Raw genomic sequence first — 21,158 nt, forward strand, 5'->3', positions numbered from 1 at the left:
CATACACACACACACGCACACACACACACACACACACACACACACACACACACACACACACACACACACACACTGATGCAAATGCAACTCACACACACGACTGCAGTCTCAAACAAGTAAAAACCACCCTGTGAGCAGCAGCACCAGTGCATGATGGGAGTGGCAACTGGGTGGGGGAAAGGAGGAGGCTGGGGCAGGGAGGGGGAGGGATAGTATGATGGGGTTGGCAGACAGTGAAGTGCTGCAGATTGGACAGCAGGTAGGGGAGAGGTGGGGAGGGGGGGGGGGGGGGATGGAAGTAGCGGAAAGGGGTAAAAATAGAGAGAAATAAAGAGAAATAAATAAAAAACAGAAAATAAATAAATAAAAATAAGAAAATACTGGGTGTGGTGTTGGAATAACAGCTGTGTAGTGCTAGAATGGGAGCAGGGAAGGGGCTGGATGAGTGAGGACAGCAACTAACAAAGGTTGAGGCCAGGAGGGTTACGGGAACATAGAATGTATTGGAGGGAAAGTTCCCACCTGCGCAATGCAGAAAAGCTGGTGTTGGTGGGAAGGATCCATATGGCACAAGCTGTGAAACAGTCATTGAAATGAAGGATATCATGTTTGGCAGTGTATTCTCTTTATTTCTCTCCTTTTCCGCTGCTTCTACCCCCCCCCCCCCCCCACACTAACACACACACACCTCTCTCTGCCCGCCGCCCAACCTGCAGCTCTTCACTGTCTGCCATCCACACCATACTATCTCTCTCCCTCCCCACCCCAGCCTCCTCCTTTCCCCCACCCAGTTGCCACTCCCTTCATGCACTGGTGCTGCTGCTTGCAGTGTGGTTTCAGTTTCCTGAAACGGCAATCGTGTGTGTGAGTGTGTGTGTGTGTGTGTGTGTGTGTGTGTGTGTGTGTCTATTGTTGACAAAGGCCATTGGCCGAAAGCTTTAAGTGTGAAAATCTTTTTGTTGTGCTTGTCTGCGACTCAGAATCTCCACTATATGGTGAGTTGCAACTTTCCTTTTCACAATATTGTTACATTCCATCCTGGATATTCCACTGTTTGACTATCATTTTTTGTTATAAAAATAACAATATAGTTTCTCATTTTTTGGTTACAGGGAACATTATTTAGAAAAAATTGCTATCTATCTTTCTCGCTGTGGTCTGCAGTCCAACTCAGAACTTGTGGAGAAAGGATATCCAGATTTGGGTTGGGATCCTGTGGAAGGAGAGCGTTATTTGGATTTCCTCAGATTCTGTGTCTGGGTCAATGGTTAGAAATGCACTTATTTATATTTGTTTTTGTTTGTGTGTGTGCTACAATTGTACTGAAGGCATAATGTCATGTATCTCATTATATTAAAAATGTAAATTGTAAAGTATTTATTAAGCACATTTCAATTATTATTCAAAAGATTCTTCTGTTTGATGTGCCATCACACTCAAAATTTAGCAATTCAAGGGCATAAATTTTACTAGAGGGTAAAATCATGTAAGTGTTGTATCAGCATATGATTTACATATTTAATTTTCTGACAACAACAGCCCTTTAAAATGGAATTCCGACATCTGAGAAATGATGAATACTATACAGAAAAATCAGTAAACAGGCACATAAGCAATAAGATCATTACAGCTTAGTTTTTAAACCTGCATTCTTCTGTGGAGCAAACACATGTGGCATTAAGACAGTTATTGACACACTGTCAATATTTCACCTTATTAGAGTGTTTGAAAATTGAGTAGCTCTCACCCATGCCTCTGTGTCAGAAACATTTGTTATACAATGACAGCAGATTGCAGATGGCTTAGTAATGACAATATTTGCATTATCATTCATAAGTTCATCACACACACACACCATTATTCATTTACACAGCAAGTCCTGTAAATCCTATTTTGAAGGAGTGCCGTCGAGGATGAATGTATCAATATATACATTAACAGGCAGCAGCTCCATTGCAGGCTATTTTTCGTAAGTATACTGTACTATGATGGCATGCCAAAAACTCTTAAAACTTTATAAATAAAACACTTGCTGCTAACACTCTATGTATTTACTCTTCATGTCTACATATTTGCAATCCCCGGCCGCTAGAGGACCCCCTGCTGCTAGAGGGTTCCAAAATGTAGTGTGTAATGTGATCGTCTGTGATGCAACTATGTTGGTGCTTGAGAAATAGTGTACTGTAATCAGGTTTCAAATTTGAAGGGTTTGTCTGCACATTTAATGCCCTCTGCTTCAGCATGTCAATGCCAGACCATACACGAGCACTGCGACATCTGCAATAATCCGATGCATTGGGTTGAACGTCATCGAGCGTTCTCCACACAGTCCCGACTTGCCCCCATCTGATTTTCATCTCTTTCCAAAGCTTAAAGAGTATCTTTGAGGACTTGACTTTGACAGAGATGAAGTGGTGCAAGCAGAGATGAGTTAGTGACTCCATCAATACAGTCAAACATTCTACAGTGAAGGTATCAACAAGCTGGTCTCCTGTTGGAGAAATTTGCTCATCTGTTAAGAAATAAATAGGTGGACATGAGGAATACAGCTGTAGAATGTTAATAATGCTTATTTTATTTAAAAACACTTTGAGAGTCCTCTTGTTAAAAATTTGGGGGCACTACTTTTCAGCATGCCCTCATATTAATGTCTACTTCTAGTGCCAGCACATCTTTTTTTTTATGATTGAGCTTATACAGTTCTGATAGCATTCACAAATCAAACTTCTTTAAGTATTTGTGTTTTAAATAAGTTTGCTACGCATTTCAACCCTCAGCCCATCTTAAGGTAAACATTCAGGATAAGCAGTATTTTAACATGCTAAATTTAACCTAAATTTTGTGATGTGACCAATGCAGCTTCTTGTAGCATGTTGTTGCTGTTTCTCTTCTGGTATTTTTGATATTCCTACTTTATAATACCCCCCATGAACCATGGACCTTGCCGTTGGTGGGGAGGCTTGCGTGCCTCAGCAATACAGATAGCCGTACCGTAGGTGCAACCACAACGGAGGGGTATCTGTTGAGAGGCCAGACAAACATGTGGTTCCTGAAGAGGGGCAGCAGCCTTTTCAGTAGTTGCAAGGGCGACAGTCTGGATGATAGACTGATCTGGCCTTGTAACAGTAACCAAAACGGCCTTGCTGTGCTGGTACTGCGAACGGCTGAAAGCAAGGGGAAACTACAGCCGTAATTTTTCCCGAGGGCATGCAGCTTTACTGTATGATTACATGATGATGGCATCCTCTTGGGTAAAATATTCCGGAGGTAAAATAGTCCCCCATTCGGATCTCCGGGCGGGGACTACTCAAGAGGATGTCGTTATCAGGAGAAAGAAAACTGGCATTCTACGGATCGGAGCGTGGAATGTCAGATCCCTTAATCGGGTAGGTAGGTTAGAAAATTTAAAAAGGGAAATGGATAGGTTGAAGTTAGATATAGTGGGAATTAGTGAAGTTCGGTGGCAGGAGGAACAAGACTTCTGGTCAGGTGACTATAGGGTTATAAACACAAAATCAAATAGGGGTAATGCAGGAGTAGGTTTAATAATGAATAGGAAAATAGGAATGCGGGTAAGCTACTACAAACAGCATAGTGAACGCATTATTGTGGCCAAGATAGACACGAAGCCCACACCTACTACAGTAGTACAAGTTTATATGCCAACTAGCTCTGCAGATGACGAAGAAATTGAAGAAATGTATGATGAAATAAAAGAAATTATTCAGATTGTGAAGGGAGACGAAAATTTAATAGTCATGGGTGAGGAAAAGGGAGAGAGGGAAACATAGTAGGTGAATATGGATTGGGGGACAGAAATGAAAGAGGAAGCCGCCTGGTAGAATTTTGCACAGAGCACAACATAATCATAACTAACACTTGGTTTAAGAATCATGAAAGAAGGTTGTATACATGGAAGAACCCTGGAGATACTAAAAGGTATCAGATAGATTATATAATGGTAAGACAGAGATTTAGGAACCAGGTTTTAAATTGTAAGACATTTCCAGGGGCAGATGTGGACTCTGACCACAATCTATTGGTTATGACCTGTAGATTAAAACTGAAGAAACTGCAAAAAGGTGGGAATTTAAGGAGATGGGACCTGGATAAACTAAAAGAACCAGAGGTTGTACAGAGATTCAGGGAGAGCATAAGGGAGCAATTGACAGGAATGGGGGAAATAAATACAGTGGAAGAAGAATGGGTAGCTTTGAGGGATGAAGTACTGAAGGCAGCAGAGGATCAAGTAGGTAAAAAGACGAGGGCTAGTAGAAATCCTTGGGTAACAGAAGAAATATTGAATTTAATTGATGAAAGGAGAAAATATAAAAATGCAGTAAGTGAAACAGGCAAAAAGGAATACAAACGTCTCAAAAATGAGATCGACAGGAAGTGCAAAATGGCTAAGCAGGGATGGCTAGAGGACAAATGTAAGGATGTAGAGGCTTATCTCACTAGGGGTAAGATAGATACCGCCTACAGGAAAATTAAAGAGACCTTTGGAGATAAGAGAACGACTTGTATGAATATCAAGAGCTCAGATGGAAACCCAGTTCTAAGCAAAGAAGGGAAAGCAGAAAGGTGGAAGGAGTATATAGTGGGTCTATACAAGGGCGATGTACTTGAGGACAATATTATGGAAATGGAAGAGGATGTAGATGAAGATGAAATGGGAGATACGATACTGCGTGAAGAGTTTGACAGAGCACTGAAAGACCTGAGTCGAAACAAGGCCCCCAGAGTAGACAATATTCCATTGGAACTACTGACGGCCGTGGGAGAGCCAGTCATGACAAAACTCTACCATCTGGTGAGCAAGATGTATGAGACAGGCGAAATACCCTCAGACTTCAAGAAGAATATAATAATTCCAATCCCAAAGAAAGCAGGTGTTGACAGATGTGAAAATTACCGAACTATCAGCTTAATAAGTCACAGCTGGAAAATACTAACACGAATTCTTTACAGACGAATGGAAAAACTAGTAGAAGCCAACCTCGGGGAAGATCAGTTTGGATTCCGTAGAAACACTGGAACACGTGAGGCAATACTGACCTTACGACTTATCTTAGAAGAAAGATTAAGGAAAGGCAAACCTACGTTTCTAGCATTTGTAGACTTAGAGAAAGCTTTTGACAATGTTGACTGGAATACTCTCTTTCAAATTCTAAAGGTGGCAGGGGTAAAATACAGGGAGCGAAAGGCTATTTACAATTTGTACAGAAACCAGATGGCAGTTATAAGAGTCGAGGGACATGAAAGGGAAGCAGTGGTTGGGAAGGGAGTGATACAGGGTTGTAGCCTCTCCCTGATGTTGTTCAATCTGTATATTGAGCAAGCAGTAAAGGAAACAAAAGAAAAATTCGGGGTAGGTATTAAAATTCATGGAGAAGAAATAAAAACTTTGAGGTTCGCCGATGACATTGTAATTCTGTCAGAGACAGCAAAGGACTTGGAAGAGCAGTTGAATGGAATGGACAGTGTCTTGAAAGGAGGATACAAGATGAACATCAACAAAAGCAAAACAAGGATAATGGAATGTAGTCTAATTAAGTCGGGTGATGCTGAGGGAATTAGATTAGGAAATGAGGCACTTAAAGTAGTAAAGGAGTTTTGCTATTTGGGGAGTAAAATAACTGATGATGGTCGAAGTAGAGAGGATATAAAATGTAGGCTGGCAATGGCAAGGAAAGCGTTTCTGAAGAAGAGAAATTTGTTAACATCCAGTATTGATTTAAGTGTCAGGAAGTCATTTCTGAAAGTATTCGTATGGAGTGTAGCCATGTATGGAAGTGAAACATGGACGATAAATAGTTTGGACAAGAAGAGAATAGAAGCTTTCAAAATGTGGTGCTACAGAAGAATGCTGAAGATTAGATGGGTAGATCACATAACTAATGAGGAGGTATTGAATAGGATTGGGGAGGAGAGAAGTTTGTGGCACAACTTGACCAGAAGAAGGGATCGGTTGGTAGGACATGTTCTGAGGCATCAAGGGATCACCAATTTAGTATTGGAGGGCAGCGTGGAGGGTAAAAATCGTAGAGGGAGACCAAGAGATGAATACACTAAGCAGATTCAGAAGGATGTAGGTTGCAGTAGGTACTGGGAGATGAAAAAGCTTGCACAGGATAGAGTAGCATGGAGAGCTGCATCAAACCAGTCTCAGGACTGAAGACCACAACAACAACTTTATAATAAATGAAGGATGAACAACTATTCTGTATCATTGTTAGTTTACATTTGTAAAATTTTTATCTGGTAGCTGTGATTTTTATGCTGTTTTTTGTCACTTCACACTACCCCACTGTTGTTGCTGTTCTTGGTGAGATATATTTTCCTACACACATTATATTGTTGTGATTATGATCACAGCTCTTTGCATATTTGCTTGACACTTTGCAAAACTGTGTCACAGTGAAGTTCATTCTCACATTCAGATCAAACAATAACAAAATATTGCACATGAAGAACTTGGGCTTTGGAGATAGTTTCCCTTGCACACTCCTTGAAAGGATGGAAATATAGCTTATTTTCATATACTGAGTTTTACTGATGGCCATGACATGTAAGAATCATGTTTAACTGCATTATATCACTTTGCTTTTGTCTTTTTTGTTATACAATAAAATGGCCCCCAAAATTTTTGAAAATAAGGTTTAAAATCTCAAAACGGGTCATGTGAATATAAATATCTTCATACTGGATGTGGAAAGATAATTCATTGCCTTCCTGAACTTAGTGTGCACTATTACCAGAGGAATGAATTATCATTGTTTACATGAAGTGCTTGGAGGCAAATAAAATGAGTCATTTCTTCTCAAAATGCAGATAACACCCTCCAGGTACTTCAAATAAATGCTGAGAGACTCCATCACAAAATGAATTATTTCAAACCAGGCTTTGACTATGAATGTGCTTCAGTCTTCACTCAAATCTTATATGTTTTTTGGAAATCTTGGAGGCATATCTTGTAGGTTGTTAACTGACTTAAACTTACTGAAATGAAACTTAGGAGGAGGCATTGGGGATGAAACCATAGGAGATGTAGTGGCATGGTCTCTGTATATTCATCATATCCCATTGCTTGGTTATAGTTTTAGATGCAGAAATATTAGATTAACAGTAGTATGATAACGATATTCCTGACAGTATAATGTAATTGGATAGGTAAAAAAACCTACTCATCAAGTGGCGGCAGGAGAAGACAGAAAAGGTTTAACTTATGCGAGCTTTTGGAGCCAGATTTTTTGTCCATCCAGTTACATTATATTGTCAAAAATATGTGTTCAAGAAGAGAACCAACAAACAAAAACTCTGGTCATGCAGCTTGCTTTCATGCAAATATATGATGGAAGTCGTCGTTTTGTAAATAAAAAGCAACTTCTCTTGCTGCACCGTATTTTATTTCTCCCAGATGCATTTTGTCTTTTTTCATTTTAAGGTATCCACAGTGGGATCTATAATGATACAGTTTTGTTCTGATATTATTAGTCATAGACTGTAAAACAGTTCACTTCCCATTTTTTATGTAAATAAATACTATGTACAGTTCTTCGCATTTTTAATTGGCATGATGTAAGGTTGGTAGGTACACTTTAGCACACAGAAAGACCCACCTCAAAGAATTTTAGTGAACAAAAGGAAAGAAGTAGCAAGCAAGAAATGTAAAATTTGGATGTCACTCTATTAGAATGGTGATGCCAATGAAGGCAATTCATTAAGCTTTAATCAGTACGTCTGCCACATAAATATTAGTACCCTGAAGTACACTGGCATGCAGACTTTCCTAAGGACAGAAGTAAATTTCAAATAACATGTCACTGCCAAGTAACATAGTTCAATGAAACATGGACCTTTCATGGAAAGAATTGGTGAAATATAGTAACTGAAAGAAATATGCAATGAGACAAACAGAAATGACACTTCTATTCAAAGACCATAATTACACTGAAGTCACGGAGATTTATGATGGTCACCTGGACATTACAAAATGCGGGACATGGATGTCAGTTGGGTGTGTGATCACCTTGGATGGCAGGGCATGCTCTGTAATATGCTCCCAAGCTGGCCCAAGGTTGGTAGGGAGTTCTTGTGGTAGGGCATTCCATTTCTCCAATCCAACAGTGTGGTTAACAACTAGTGGATGGACTTTGGTGCATGTGCACATGCTGAAACACATTTCCCCAATGCATCCTACATGTGCTCGGTGGGATGTAAGTCAGGGAAACGGGCAGGCGAGTCCATTTGCAAAATATCCTCTCTTTCCAAGAGCTGCTCCACCTATGCAGTTCGATATGGTTGTGCAGTCACCCATAAAAATGAAGTCAGGGGCAAATGCACACAATTGGGAAAGGGGTGCAGTGTCACAATAACATTGACCAGTGGGCATACTGCGTTCAAAAATTTGGAGGTCATTACGCCCATGGAACATTATGCATCTTCACACCATAACACCTGTGCCATCAAATTGATCGTGTTCAAAAATATTCCTGGGTGAATTACGTGTTCTCAACTCTAGCCATACCAGGGTACATAATGCACTGAGGAACATTGTTAAACATGATCGTTTTGGTGGTCCAGGTATTATGGTGTGGGGAGGCGTAATGTAACATTGACGTACTGGCCTCCAAATCTTTGAACATGGCACACTTTCTGGTCAACATTATTGTGACAATGTACTACTTCCCCATGTGCACTGTTTAAGGCATGCATTCGGCATTGACTTCATTTTTATGCATGACATTGAACTGCACAGATGGAAGAGTTGCTGGAGCGAGAGAGTTTTTGGTGAATGGACTGGTTTACCCATTCTATCTACTTAAATCCCATTGTGCACATGTGGGTTGTGTTGGAGAGACATGTTGGAGCATGTTCTAACCTGAATCCTTGATCTGTTGGCTACATAATTGTTATGTTATAATTTTACAAACTTTGTCTATGTTTGCTTAATAAATGAATATTAAAATGAGCAAGTGCAGGTAGAAATGATAAGTAAATGGTTTGTACTTAACTCTCAGTACTGCTTTGTAGATCAGTGAATTACTGTTATCTCACAGTCTTGTAGGATGGTTCATCTTCTTGTGAGAGTAAGCTAGATTTTAATTTTAAAGTAAGCTCAGCGAAATAATATAAATATTGCAGGTAACTTTTTCTTTGCCACCCAACAACTTTACAACTCGACACCTGATAGCAAATGATAAAACAACTCGTATAGTTGCTCAAAGATGCAGCAATTACATATTGATTTTTAGCATCTAGAGAAACTTACATTTAATTGAATAATAATTAAATATGACATTAATTACATTTTAAAAAATGTGTTTTGATTTATTTTTCAAAATGATTATGGAACTATAGAATAAAACCATGATTTTAAATGTCAGTGACCTCAAATGCAGTTACAATTCTGAACCACACCAAAAATATATAAAAAATTATGTTCCCTGAAGAACACTAATTTTGTGTTAAATTTATGGTTTCGATTTATAGATTTAAATATATAAGACTATTCACATTTAACCCAAAATTGCAGTTTATGTACTGAAGGATCAAGTTTTATTTTATATACTGAAGGATCAAGTTTTAAATTTAACTGTCTGTCATATCTTACAACATGTGTGAAAGAACGGGCACTGACCTGTTCCATTGCAATGTTTGCATGTACCAATGACAACCCAGTAGCTGTCAACCACACTGGTGGAGGAATGGAACACCCTACAACAAAAACTCCCACCAACCTTGTGCCCAGCTTGGGAGCTTGTGGCAGAGCATGCACTGCCATCTGTGGTGATCACAAACCCTATTAAGGTCCATGTCCCACATTTTGTAATGCCCAGGAGACCATTATAAATCATGACAACTTCATTGTGATTATTTTCTTTGAATAAAAATGTCATTTCTGTTCGTCACATTGTGTATTCCTTTAAGATGCCTTTTGTACTATACTGTAGCAGTTTGTTCTGTGTACGGTCCAAGTTTCACCGCTCTGAGTTACTTTGCAGTGACACGTCGTGCGAGTTACTTTTGTTCTTATTTTTTGCTCATCAGTGTAATATTATAGCTATCGGAAATGAGGGCTTCAAAATATGTTTCCTTGTCAAATGATCTTAGCACTTTCTCTTATTGTGGTTTGTGCTTAAATGTGTATTGTCTTTCAATGTTGTTAGGTTGCTTGTACAGATAGGTGTAAGTAGTTTTCCAGAAATATATTAATTTTTATAGGTTATCAGACAGCTTAGCTGCAAGAATTTGTTATCTGACATTAATTTTGTGTTTCAGGTGAGAGTGTTGAAGAAAATGCTAATTTAGTAATTCGCCTTCTGATCAGAAGACCAGAATGCTTAGGTCCTGCTCTTAGAGGAGAAGGAGAAGGCCTTCTAAGAGCAATAATTGATGCAAATAAGGTACGTCATCTCATTTGGTGTGTTTTAGTGTGTGTGAAGCAGGAATCTCCCACATAATGCAACCCTCAACTGCAGTGTCTACAATATATTGTAAATGTGTTCTTGATTCATATAACTAATTTCAAGGATCAACAGTCATTATAAAGTGCTTGTAGGTCTCACATAAAGAAATGCAAGATATCCTAAAAGGATTGATCAATATTTACAGTAAGACAGGAACTATCATTTGTAGGAAAAAACTTCCTATTCTGAATGCTTTCCAAGACAGAACACATTCACTGCATGTTGTTAGTTATTTTCTGTGTTATTTAATACATTGTCAGGTTTAAAAATGAACAACAAATAGGGAACATTACAACACATGTTTTACAATGTACCAAATGAAAAATACATATTTTTAACAGATTCACCTCTAAGCATTATCATACGTATCACATTGTAGCTGTTGTACAGTTAACAATAAATGTTTGAATATCCCACCACAACTTCAGTTTCTGCGCTCTTGGGAGAACACATTGTCTGAGTGCCTCTGCACATCCCCTAATGATGGCAGCATCATCCATGACATGATTAGGTAGTTCATCTTGTGTATAGACCTTTCTTTTGTACACCTCAGACTTCATCCAGTCTCATAAACAAAAATCTAATGGTGTAATGTCTGGTGATCCCAGTGACCAGTTAACTGTACTACCATGGCCAATTCAGCGATTAGGATAAGTGTGGTTGAGATGTTCCCTCAGAGGTCTGGTAAAATGTATAGGGGCTTCCTAATGACTGATGTACATTGCAGTCCACATTGCCAAGGGACCGTCCTCAAGATGTTCAACAAAGAAATCTTCAAAAAAATACGAATAATTCTGTCACATCATTCACTCTTCTTAAATGGCTGGGCCTATCAACATGTTACCAGTCATGCCACATCAAACATTGATCACAAAATGAACTTGGAAATTGGTTTGCGCTGGTTTCGTGTGATTATTGATGATTATTATGTGTGTTGTTCATTCCTTTCTGTATATGGTTTCATCAGTGAATAGTGTTAATGAAAGCAAATGATGATTATCGTTTAAATAGTGAGAAAATTCAAGTTGTGTGACAATGTCACCTAAGTGGATATTGTGGACACACTATGAGGAGTGGGTACAAGTTTTCCACATATAATGTTTCCCTTACACATGTTCATGGGACACTGATATGTGAAGAAAATCGCTGTCTGCTGCCAGTGGGACTACACTACGCCATTTCAATACCGTATTGCCGTTCCTGTTGTTTACCTACATGTTCTGAAGGAAATAGGAAACATGAAGAATACCAGTTTCAAGCAATGTGTTCAAAACACTTGACAATCAGATCAGAAATTTGGCATGTCGGGAAGTGCCAGTGGTATTCTTCGACAGCTGCAGGAGCACTACCAATGCAGGAGTTGTTTCATTAGTGTAGGTGTGTGACATTTTAGCCAACATGTGTTAAAACACTGTTAACCATTGCTGCTCTCTGGTACACTCTCAATGCTGCAAAGATCATTAGTAGAAATACTGTTTCACAATACGATTAGAAGCTAATATGCTTGCTGTGAGTGTTTTCTTTTATTTTTCTCTCTTAGAAAATGATGTATAAAATAGTGTAACACAACATAGTACACGTAACTTTTCTGAAGCAATGCTGTAAGTCTGGCAACAAAATTATGTACTCTTTCTCAAATTTGTCTATAATGTCATAAACATTTTTCAAAATATTAGGTGAATAATTCTTTATTTAGTGAGCAAGAAATTTCTATTTAACTTTACGTAAATTAAATTTGGAAAATAATCAAGTGCATATGGCATTAGTTACGAATTATATAAAACAAATAGAAACAAATTACATTTTTCTTATCAATATGCAAAGTAAAATCTGTAAATGAGCCAGTTTTTGTACTGTACTTTATTTCATAAAAGTTATGTAAAATGTGTTATGATATTATAGATAAATTTGGAAAAGAATATAATATCATAAATACCTGAAAATATAATAATGCACTTACATAAAAACCATGAAGCAAAATAGTAGAATATTGTATCTAAGAACAGGGGTAAAGGTAAGCAACAAATGGTATGTGATTCTGTTTCTACTGGCATATTAGTTAATTGAACAGCTTACAGTACATGGACTGTTTGATCAACAAACAGCATAGCTGTAATATGGTAGGAGAGTGTGTGCAATAAGGATGATGTTGATGATGATGATTAGGGGCAAGATCATATATAAGAAATAGAAGAGAGTGTAGTCAGACCAAAGGTTGGAGGAGTAGAGCAGTTTTGTGTCCCAAGTGTTAACCAAATGCAGGGTGAAATGTGCCTACTTTCCTACTTGAAGCTGTCCATCCAAGATATAATGTCATCGATGAGCCATCCCACTTGAAACGTACCTACTTTGCAGCATTACCAATGGTTTAGCCAGTAGTTTCACAAAAGTTATGTACTTTTCTAGCCTGTCTGATTGCTGATATAGTACATATAGAAACACAGAAAGTTAGTACATTCAGTACTAAAATTTGATTTGTATAGAAATAGGTAGTGAGTAGAAATCTCAGCAACAGTTTAAAAATACATTAACAAGCTTGGAAAAATATCTGAGCAAGTGAGATGTGGTTAAGAGCGAGCATAAAGTTGAATAAAAAAGGATAAATGGGAGGGAATTTCATATTGCACAATTGAAATCAGAGTCATTATTGCCAAAAATGAGATGAAATTACAACTTTCGTTAACTCAGGATGGCATTGAAAATGTCATTTGATTTAAAAACCACATAATCTTTGTTTGTTGTAAGGAACCAAAGTTAGTCAAGTGGTTGATTTGGAGAATAAGGGGGAGGAGTAGCTACGCTTCAGAAGATGTGACTTAGCAAGCACTTGTCAGCCTTGGATATTGCTTTTTGATTTGAATGAGAGTAGAGACTGAAAGGTTCAAATAGGTGCTGCATGTTATCTCCTTCTGAGCTGTCTGTTGATTGTGTTGTGTATTGAACCGGGGACCTAGAAATGACGGAGTGGCTTTGTCCCACCGTAGCCCTCAGAGTGGTTCACAACTCCACAGCAAACCACAGCAGTCCACCCACCCCACCACCACCCCACACCGAACCCAGGTGTGGGAATGTCTCATACCAGACAAGTGTAACCCCAATTGTTTGTGTCGTAGAGTAATTATGGTGTACGCATATGTGGAGACAGTGTTTGCGCAGTGATCACCAACATAGTGTAACTGAGGCGGAATAAGGGGAACCAGTCTGCATTAGCCGAGGCAGATGGAGAACCACCTTAAAATCATCCACAGGCTGGCTGGCACACTGGACCTTGACACTAATCCGCCAGGCGGATTTGTGCTGGGGACCAGCACGCCTTCCCTCTTGGGAAGCAACGCATTAGACCGCGTGGCTAGCCGGGTGGGCTCCTGTCTGTTGATATATATAAGACTTACCAAACAAAAGCGCTGGCAGGTCGATAGACACACAAACATACACACAAAATTCAAGCTTTCGCAACAAACAGTTGCTTCATCAGGAAAGAGGGAAGGAGAGGGAAAGACGAAAGGATGTGGGTTCTAAGGGAGAGGGTAAGGAGTCATTCCAATCCCGAGAGCGGAAAGACTTACCTTAGGGGGAAAAAAGGACAGGTATACACTCACACACACACACACACACACACACACACATATCCATCTGCACATACACAGACACAAGCAGACATTTGTATTGCCTTTACAACTCTTACAGATCTTAAACTTGACTTTTTGCTTTAATGAAATCACAAGATTAGTAACACCTGTGAGTCAGATTAAGTTTTTACTTTTAACAGGGGAACACAACAGTGTTACATGCCACAGGATATTAAATTTCTTTTTATTCAAAACCACTGACCTTTATTCCCTTTTTCACATGACAAACGAACATAGGCACCTTGCTGATATAACAAACACAGCCTAATTAATCACTCTGTACATCAGTGTTTCTAAGGAGAGCATCATGCGCATGTCGACATCTACAATTACATCTACATTTATACTATACAAACCACCATGAGATGCATGACAGACAGTACATCCCACTGTACCAGTTATTAGGGTTTCTTTCCATTCCATTCACATATGATTGTCTGAATGCCTCTGTGAGTGAAGTAATTATTCTGATCTTATCCTCACAGTCCTATGTGAGTGATATGTAGGGGATTGTAGTATATTCCCAGAATAATTATTTAAATCTAGTTATTCAAACTTTGTTGATAGACTGTTTTTGGGTAGTTTACCTCTATCTTCAACTGCTAGTTCCATTTCTTCAGTATCTCTGTGACATTCTCCCATGGATCAGACAAACATGTGACCATTCGTGCTGCCCTTCTCTGTATACATTCAGTGTCCCTTCTTAGTCCTATTTGATATGGGTTCCACACACTTGAGAAATATTCTAAAACCAGTCGCACAAGTGATTTGTAAGCAATATTCTTTTTAGATTGATTGCACTGCGTAACAGTTGACTGAACCTATATGATCATTGCATTTCATATCCCTGCAAAGTGTGACACCTAGATATTTGTATGAGTTGGCTGATTCCAACGCTGACTCTTTGTTTTTTGGGGTGCACAGTTTTACATTTCTGAATATTCAAAATCTTTGCCAATCTTTGCATCACTTTGAAATATTTTGAGATCTAGCTGAATGTTTATACACTTCTTCCAGATAGTATGTCATTATAGATAATTGCATCATCTGCAAAAAAAGTCTGATGTTACTATTAATATTGTCTGCAAGGTTATTAGTATACAACATTAACTGCAAGGATCCCAACATAATTCCCTCAGGCACACCCCAACATCTGACGATGACTCTCCATCAAAGATAACATGCTGCATCTTCCCTACCAAAAAGTCCTCAGTCAAGTGACAAATTTCACTTTATATCTCATATGATTGTACTTTTGACGATAAACATAGGTGTGGTACTGAGTCAAATGCTTTTCAGAAATAAAGAAATACTGATACCTCATTATATTTGAGCTCAGAATATGTTCTAAGACTCTACAACAAATCAATGTCTAGGATACCGGACAGTAGTTTTGTGGATCACTACTACTACTCTTCTTGTAGATGGGTGTGACCTGCACTTTTTTCCAAGAACTGGGCACAGTTTTTTGTTCAAGGGCTCTACAATAGATTTTAGTTAGGAGACGGGCTAACTCCACAAATTCAGTATATAATCTGACAGGGATTTCATCAGCCCTGGAGCTTTGTTCAATTTTAAAGATTTCAGCTGTTTCTCAACACCACTGACACTACACTAATACTTACTTCATTCACATTTCCAGTGGTATGAGGGTTAAATTGGGCCAATTCTCATGGGTTTTTCTTTGAAAAGGAACATTTGAAAATGGAGCTAAGCATTTCATATTTTTCTTTGCTGGTGCCACTAACAGCATTTACATATGACCAGAATTTCTTTGGGTTTTGTGAAATACCATGTGACAATATTCTGCAATCGTAATCATAGAGTCACTGAAGGCATCACGTATTGTTCTCTCGACATCCAAAGGTGTTTCATTCAGGATCTGTGTATCTACAGCCCTAGGCTTTGTTTTACACCTGTTATGCAGTAATATTTGTTTCTTTAGAAGTTTCATTATAGTGACTGTATTCCATAGAGATTCCTTCCCATTATGGACTGTTTACTGGGTACAACCCCATCCAGTGTATGGTCAACTATTCTTTTAAACTTGAGCCATAGTGCCTCTAAAAGCTGCTGCTCTGTGCTGTAAGTTTCAACTGCACCTTTGTACATGAAATAAATCAGAGACAAAAAGAGCAGATGAGATGTCACAACCTTAGCTGACAGCCTTAACTTGAGCTGTATTACAGAGGTGCTCTACAGAGCTCACTTCTTGAGTAACATTTACGGTGGAACCCCTGTTTTATGTTTTTGTGCTGTCCAGGCTTAGAAAACGGAAAATTAAGGAAAATGCAGAATTGAGGTAAATGTTAAAAACCCCGAAACACGAGCAAAAACGTATGTAATTGGCATGTATGATTAAAAATCATAATCCTTACCATACATTGTATCGAGTCTGTATAAGTGAACTAAATTAAACGTACAATACCATGTTTATACAATAATTTGTGGTAATGAATTTCATCAGTTCTTAAAAAATCATGGATGTTTAACAGCAAGTAAAAATTCGTCAAAAAATTGAAATTGGTATCTGGGAACAAGGCAATCAAGCTATTTCCTGACATGCTACGACTGCAAATTATACATCAAAACACACATTTTTGAGACATCTTTCCTTTGTGTTCACCCAGAAAAAAGCAAAAATTGATGAACATGGTGAATTAAACTGAAAACTGTGAAGTACGGTGAAAGGTGTCAGAATCTAACGTTGGGGTGCATGTTTTTAGCCAGTCAACTTACCACTACTTTTTGCAGTGGTGATGTCACTAGTGGGCTTTCAACTCTCAACTTTAGTGAGTGCTTGTGAACAGCCCCTGTGTGTGGTGTGTGCATTTTCATTTCCTCCATAGTGGTGCGGTATGTGCCCGGTATATTTCAAAGCAACGGCCCATTGAAAGTGTATCACAACATCAAACTTATCATTATCATTATCATTATCAAACTTATCATTATCATTAATTGTAATAAAACATCGGTGATGAAAGGCTTCAAGAGATTTTATGATTACTAATGTACCATACAAAATTAAGAGGAGTAAACTGTAGCATGAGGGATAACATCATGGTTAGCTGCGCTCGAGGTTATAGGTTCGCAGCTCGCTGCAAGCTAACATTTTCTTTCCTTTTTCAACTTAGCATTGTTATCATGTTCTGGAACTTTGTTATGAATGTAATACAATATGTTCTGCAATATTCTTTGTCATTTACCATTTCTGTCTGATTAGAGAATGAAGGATGAAATAAATGTTTGCCTGTTTATTTTCGAATGTGTGGTTAGGCAGAAACCTAAGAGGACAGCCTACATTCCTTTGAGTGAAATGAGCAGCAATAAAATTCATATTGTTCCTTGTCACAAATACTTTGCTGTTTATTTCTGAATGTGTGGCGATCTTCAAGTGTGTGGTTGGGCAGGAACGTAAGAGGACAGCTTAAACTGTTGCAAGCGAAACAATGAGGAATAGCATTCCTATTCTTCCTTATCACAAATATTTCACATGTTGCGCTACCACAAACATATTACACTAATGAGTTCTTGCTACAAATGAGATTCTCCTGTCACTAATGCATCCATAAACATCAACTTGGCACTGTAGCAATTGACAAATCAATAGCCTCATTTCCAATTGCCTTCACAGTGCCATTACATCACAATTACATCAGTTTCTGCAAAAAACTACTGTGAAGCATACTTGACCCAAAATCATTGTGTGGTGAAGCTAAATGTTGCAACAATGCCGATCATGGATTACATCAGAATTTCCTCTCTCACCTCTCCTTAAAAGCAAAACAAACATATTCTCAATATTGATGCAAGCTGTAGATAAATATATCTTTGATGCAAAATGGTGGGTATACACCTGTAAGCCTGTTTTATTAAGTTTTTAAGTTCATATTCTTCAGTCAGTCTACAACATGACTATAATTGACTGCTCTAAAACCATCAGTCTTTGTCAAATGCTGTACCTTGAACTTCCAGTTTAACACTTCTCAAGTTTATAAGCATTCTATCTCTATTCATACATTATAGCTTACCTGCAGGAAGTACTACTTTTGTCAAACAATAGAATCATTCATCTCTTTTAAGGCATGGAAGAAATTACTTCTATTAATAATGTAGCATACAGTGTACATGGTTTGTCCAATTTTTCTACAAATAAACTACTTGATGGTTATTACTATTAAGGACCATTTCATTGTTTTCCAATACAGATGTCAGAGCGCATTGCTGATAGAAGAAAAGTAATGGATGAGGCAGAAGGAACTATGACAGTGATGCAGTTTGAGCATCCTTTACCCGAAAGTGAAGATGATGAAGATTATATAGATACTGGTGCTGCAATTCTTAATTTCTATTGTACACTGGTAGATCTGCTTGGACGATGTGCGCCAGATTCATCTGTGATTCTGCAGGTAAGATATTGTATAATAAGTTGTTAAAATGTAGCATAATAAAGTAGAGAAATGTAAGTGAATTTATTTTCAGACCACTCTTACCTTTTTGAGACAGCGTTTTCAAAGATTGTATTAATTAATTAATTTTTTTCTGGAATTTTGTTTGTTTTGAATGTTAGTAATATTTATTTCTTCATTACAGGGAAAGAATGAGTCCCTCAGAGCTCGGGCAATTTTAAGGTCTTTAGTTCCTCTTGAGGATCTTCAGGGTGTTCTGAGTTTAAAGTTTACACTGCAAAATCCAGCAGCTGGAGAAGAAAGGCCAAAGAGTGACATGCCATCTGGTCTTATACCAGCAAATAAACAGAGCATTGTTTTGTTCCTGGAGAGAGTTTATGGCATTGAGACACAAGAACTTTTCTTCAGGCTACTGGAGGAAGCTTTTCTTCCTGATCTCAGAGCAGCAACTATGCTGGATAGGGTAAGTTGTAGTGTCTTTTTTTTTTTTTTTGCCAGATATGTAATAATGAATTTTTAGTTTTTACTCCTTAACAATATTTATTATTAAGCAAGAAAAACTTTTGTAATTCTTTGTGGTTTTTATCAAATAACTGCATCATTTATAGTAACCAATTGCAGTGAGTACTGCGTGTTTCAGTATTTTTCCAAATTAATCCATATATTATTAATTATCTATAGAATGAAAAGCCAAAGACATCTAATAATGTAAAGTTCTGAGATTTCCAGATAGTGAGTTTGTCAAGATGGTGTAATATTTCAATGAGTATCACCACCGTCATCTTCTGGTGAAAAATTTGAATGAGGTTTGGATTTTCTTCGTTAGGCAGTGTTGAGGGGTGGTCTACCTTCTCTCCTTAATTTATTGTCCCAACATCCAGTAGCCCCGCCCAGTGCTCTGCTCTATTCAAAATCAAACATATGGTGTTTGTCGAAGCTGCATAAACCAACTGCTGATTTATCCTTTTGTCTGAGGCCATATGTTTCATTTGAATGGTACAGAGTTCTGTGCAGGGTGCATTTGTATTGTAAAATACAGGGCTATTATAAATGATTGAAGCAATTTCATAAATTCACTGTAGCTCCATTCATTGACATATGGTCACGACACACTACAGATACGTAGAAAAACTCATAAAGTTTTGTTCGGCTGAAGCCACACTTCAGGTTTCTGCCGCCAGAGTGCTCGAGAGCCCAGTGAGACAAAATGGTGACAGGAGCCGAGAAAGCGTATGTCGTGCTTGAAATGCACTCACATCAGTCAGTCATAACAGTGCAATGACACTTCAGGACGAAGTTCAACAAAGATCCACCAACTGCTAACTCCATTCGGCGATGGTATGTGCAGTTTAAAGCTTCTGTATGCCTCTGTAAGGGGAAATCAACGGGTCGGCCTGCAGTGAGCGAAGAAACGATTGAACACGTGCGGGCAAGTTTCACGCATAGCCTGCGAAAGTCGATGAATAAAGCAAGCAGGGAGCTAAACGTACCACAGCCGACGGTTTGGAAAATCTTACGGAAAAGGCTAAAGCAGAAGCCTTACCATTTACAATTGCTACAAGCCCTGACACCCGATGACAAAGTTAAATGCTTTGAATTTTCGGCGCGGTTGCAACAGCTCATGGAAGAGGATGTGTTCAGTGCGAAACTTGTTTTCAGTGATGAAGCAACATTTGTTCTTAATGGTGAAGTGAACAGACACAATGTGCGAATCTGGGTGGTAGAGAATCCTCACGCATTCGTCCAGCAAATTTGCAATTCACCAAAAGTTAACGTGTTTTGTGCAATCTCATGGTTTAAAGTTTACGGCCCCTTTTTCTTCTGCGAAAAAAATGTTACAGGACACGCGTATCTGGACATGCTGGAAAATTGGCTCATGCCACAACTGGAGACCGACAGCGCTGATTTCATCTTTCAGCAGGATGGTGCTCCACTGCACTTCCATCATGATGTTTGGCATTTCTTAAACAGGAGATTGGAAAACCGATGGATCGGTCGTGGTGGAGATCATGATCAGCAATTCATGTCATGGCCTCCACGCTCTCCCGACTTAACCCCATGCGATTTCTTTCTGTGGGGTTATGTGAAAGATTCAGTGTTTAAACCTCCTCTACCAAGAAACGTGCCAGAACTGCGAGCTCGCATCAACGATGCTTTCGAACTCATTGATGGGGACATGCTGCGCCGAGTGTGGGAGGAACTTGATTATCGGCTTGATGTCTGCCGAATCACTAAAGGGGCACATATCAAACATTTGTGAATGCCTAAAAAAACTTTTTGAGTTTTTGTATGTGTGTGCAAAGCATTGTGAAAATATCTCAAATAATAAAGTTGTTGTAGAGCTGTTAAATCGCTTCAATCATTTGTAATAACCCTGTACATAATTACAAATTGTTGATTCCAGAAGAGAGACCAACCACATGCATCTTAACTGTGTGGAATAATAATAATAATAATAAACTGTCATAAAAAATAAAATGAATAAACACTGGTTTAAACTATTTGTGGGTTTCAGAATACATGGCTAGTTTAACATGTTGAGGCCAAGCAATACATTAGTGCATTGTAAGATAAATAATGTTCATAACTAACTACTATTTTGAGTTAAATAAATCAATATTTATTGATTCCTTTTTAAGCAGATCAAA

At 38.4% G+C, this 21,158-nt stretch overlaps 1 protein-coding gene across 1 annotated transcript in view; it reads left to right on the top strand.

Annotated features, from left to right (window-relative positions):
- Window positions 1-21,158, top strand: part of LOC124776932 (ryanodine receptor) — a 694,095-nt gene that overhangs the window by 446,068 nt on the left and 226,869 nt on the right. Inside the window, exons 51-54 of the mRNA XM_047252151.1 lie at window positions 1,113-1,267; window positions 10,285-10,409; window positions 18,310-18,510; window positions 18,695-18,973. Coding sequence (XP_047108107.1) covers window positions 1,113-1,267; window positions 10,285-10,409; window positions 18,310-18,510; window positions 18,695-18,973 — 760 coding nt within the window. The remainder of the gene's footprint in view (window positions 1-1,112; window positions 1,268-10,284; window positions 10,410-18,309; window positions 18,511-18,694; window positions 18,974-21,158) is intronic.

The sequence above is a fragment of the Schistocerca piceifrons genome, chromosome 2 (genome assembly GCF_021461385.2).
Source record: "Schistocerca piceifrons isolate TAMUIC-IGC-003096 chromosome 2, iqSchPice1.1, whole genome shotgun sequence".
NCBI lineage: Eukaryota > Metazoa > Arthropoda > Insecta > Orthoptera > Acrididae > Schistocerca > Schistocerca piceifrons.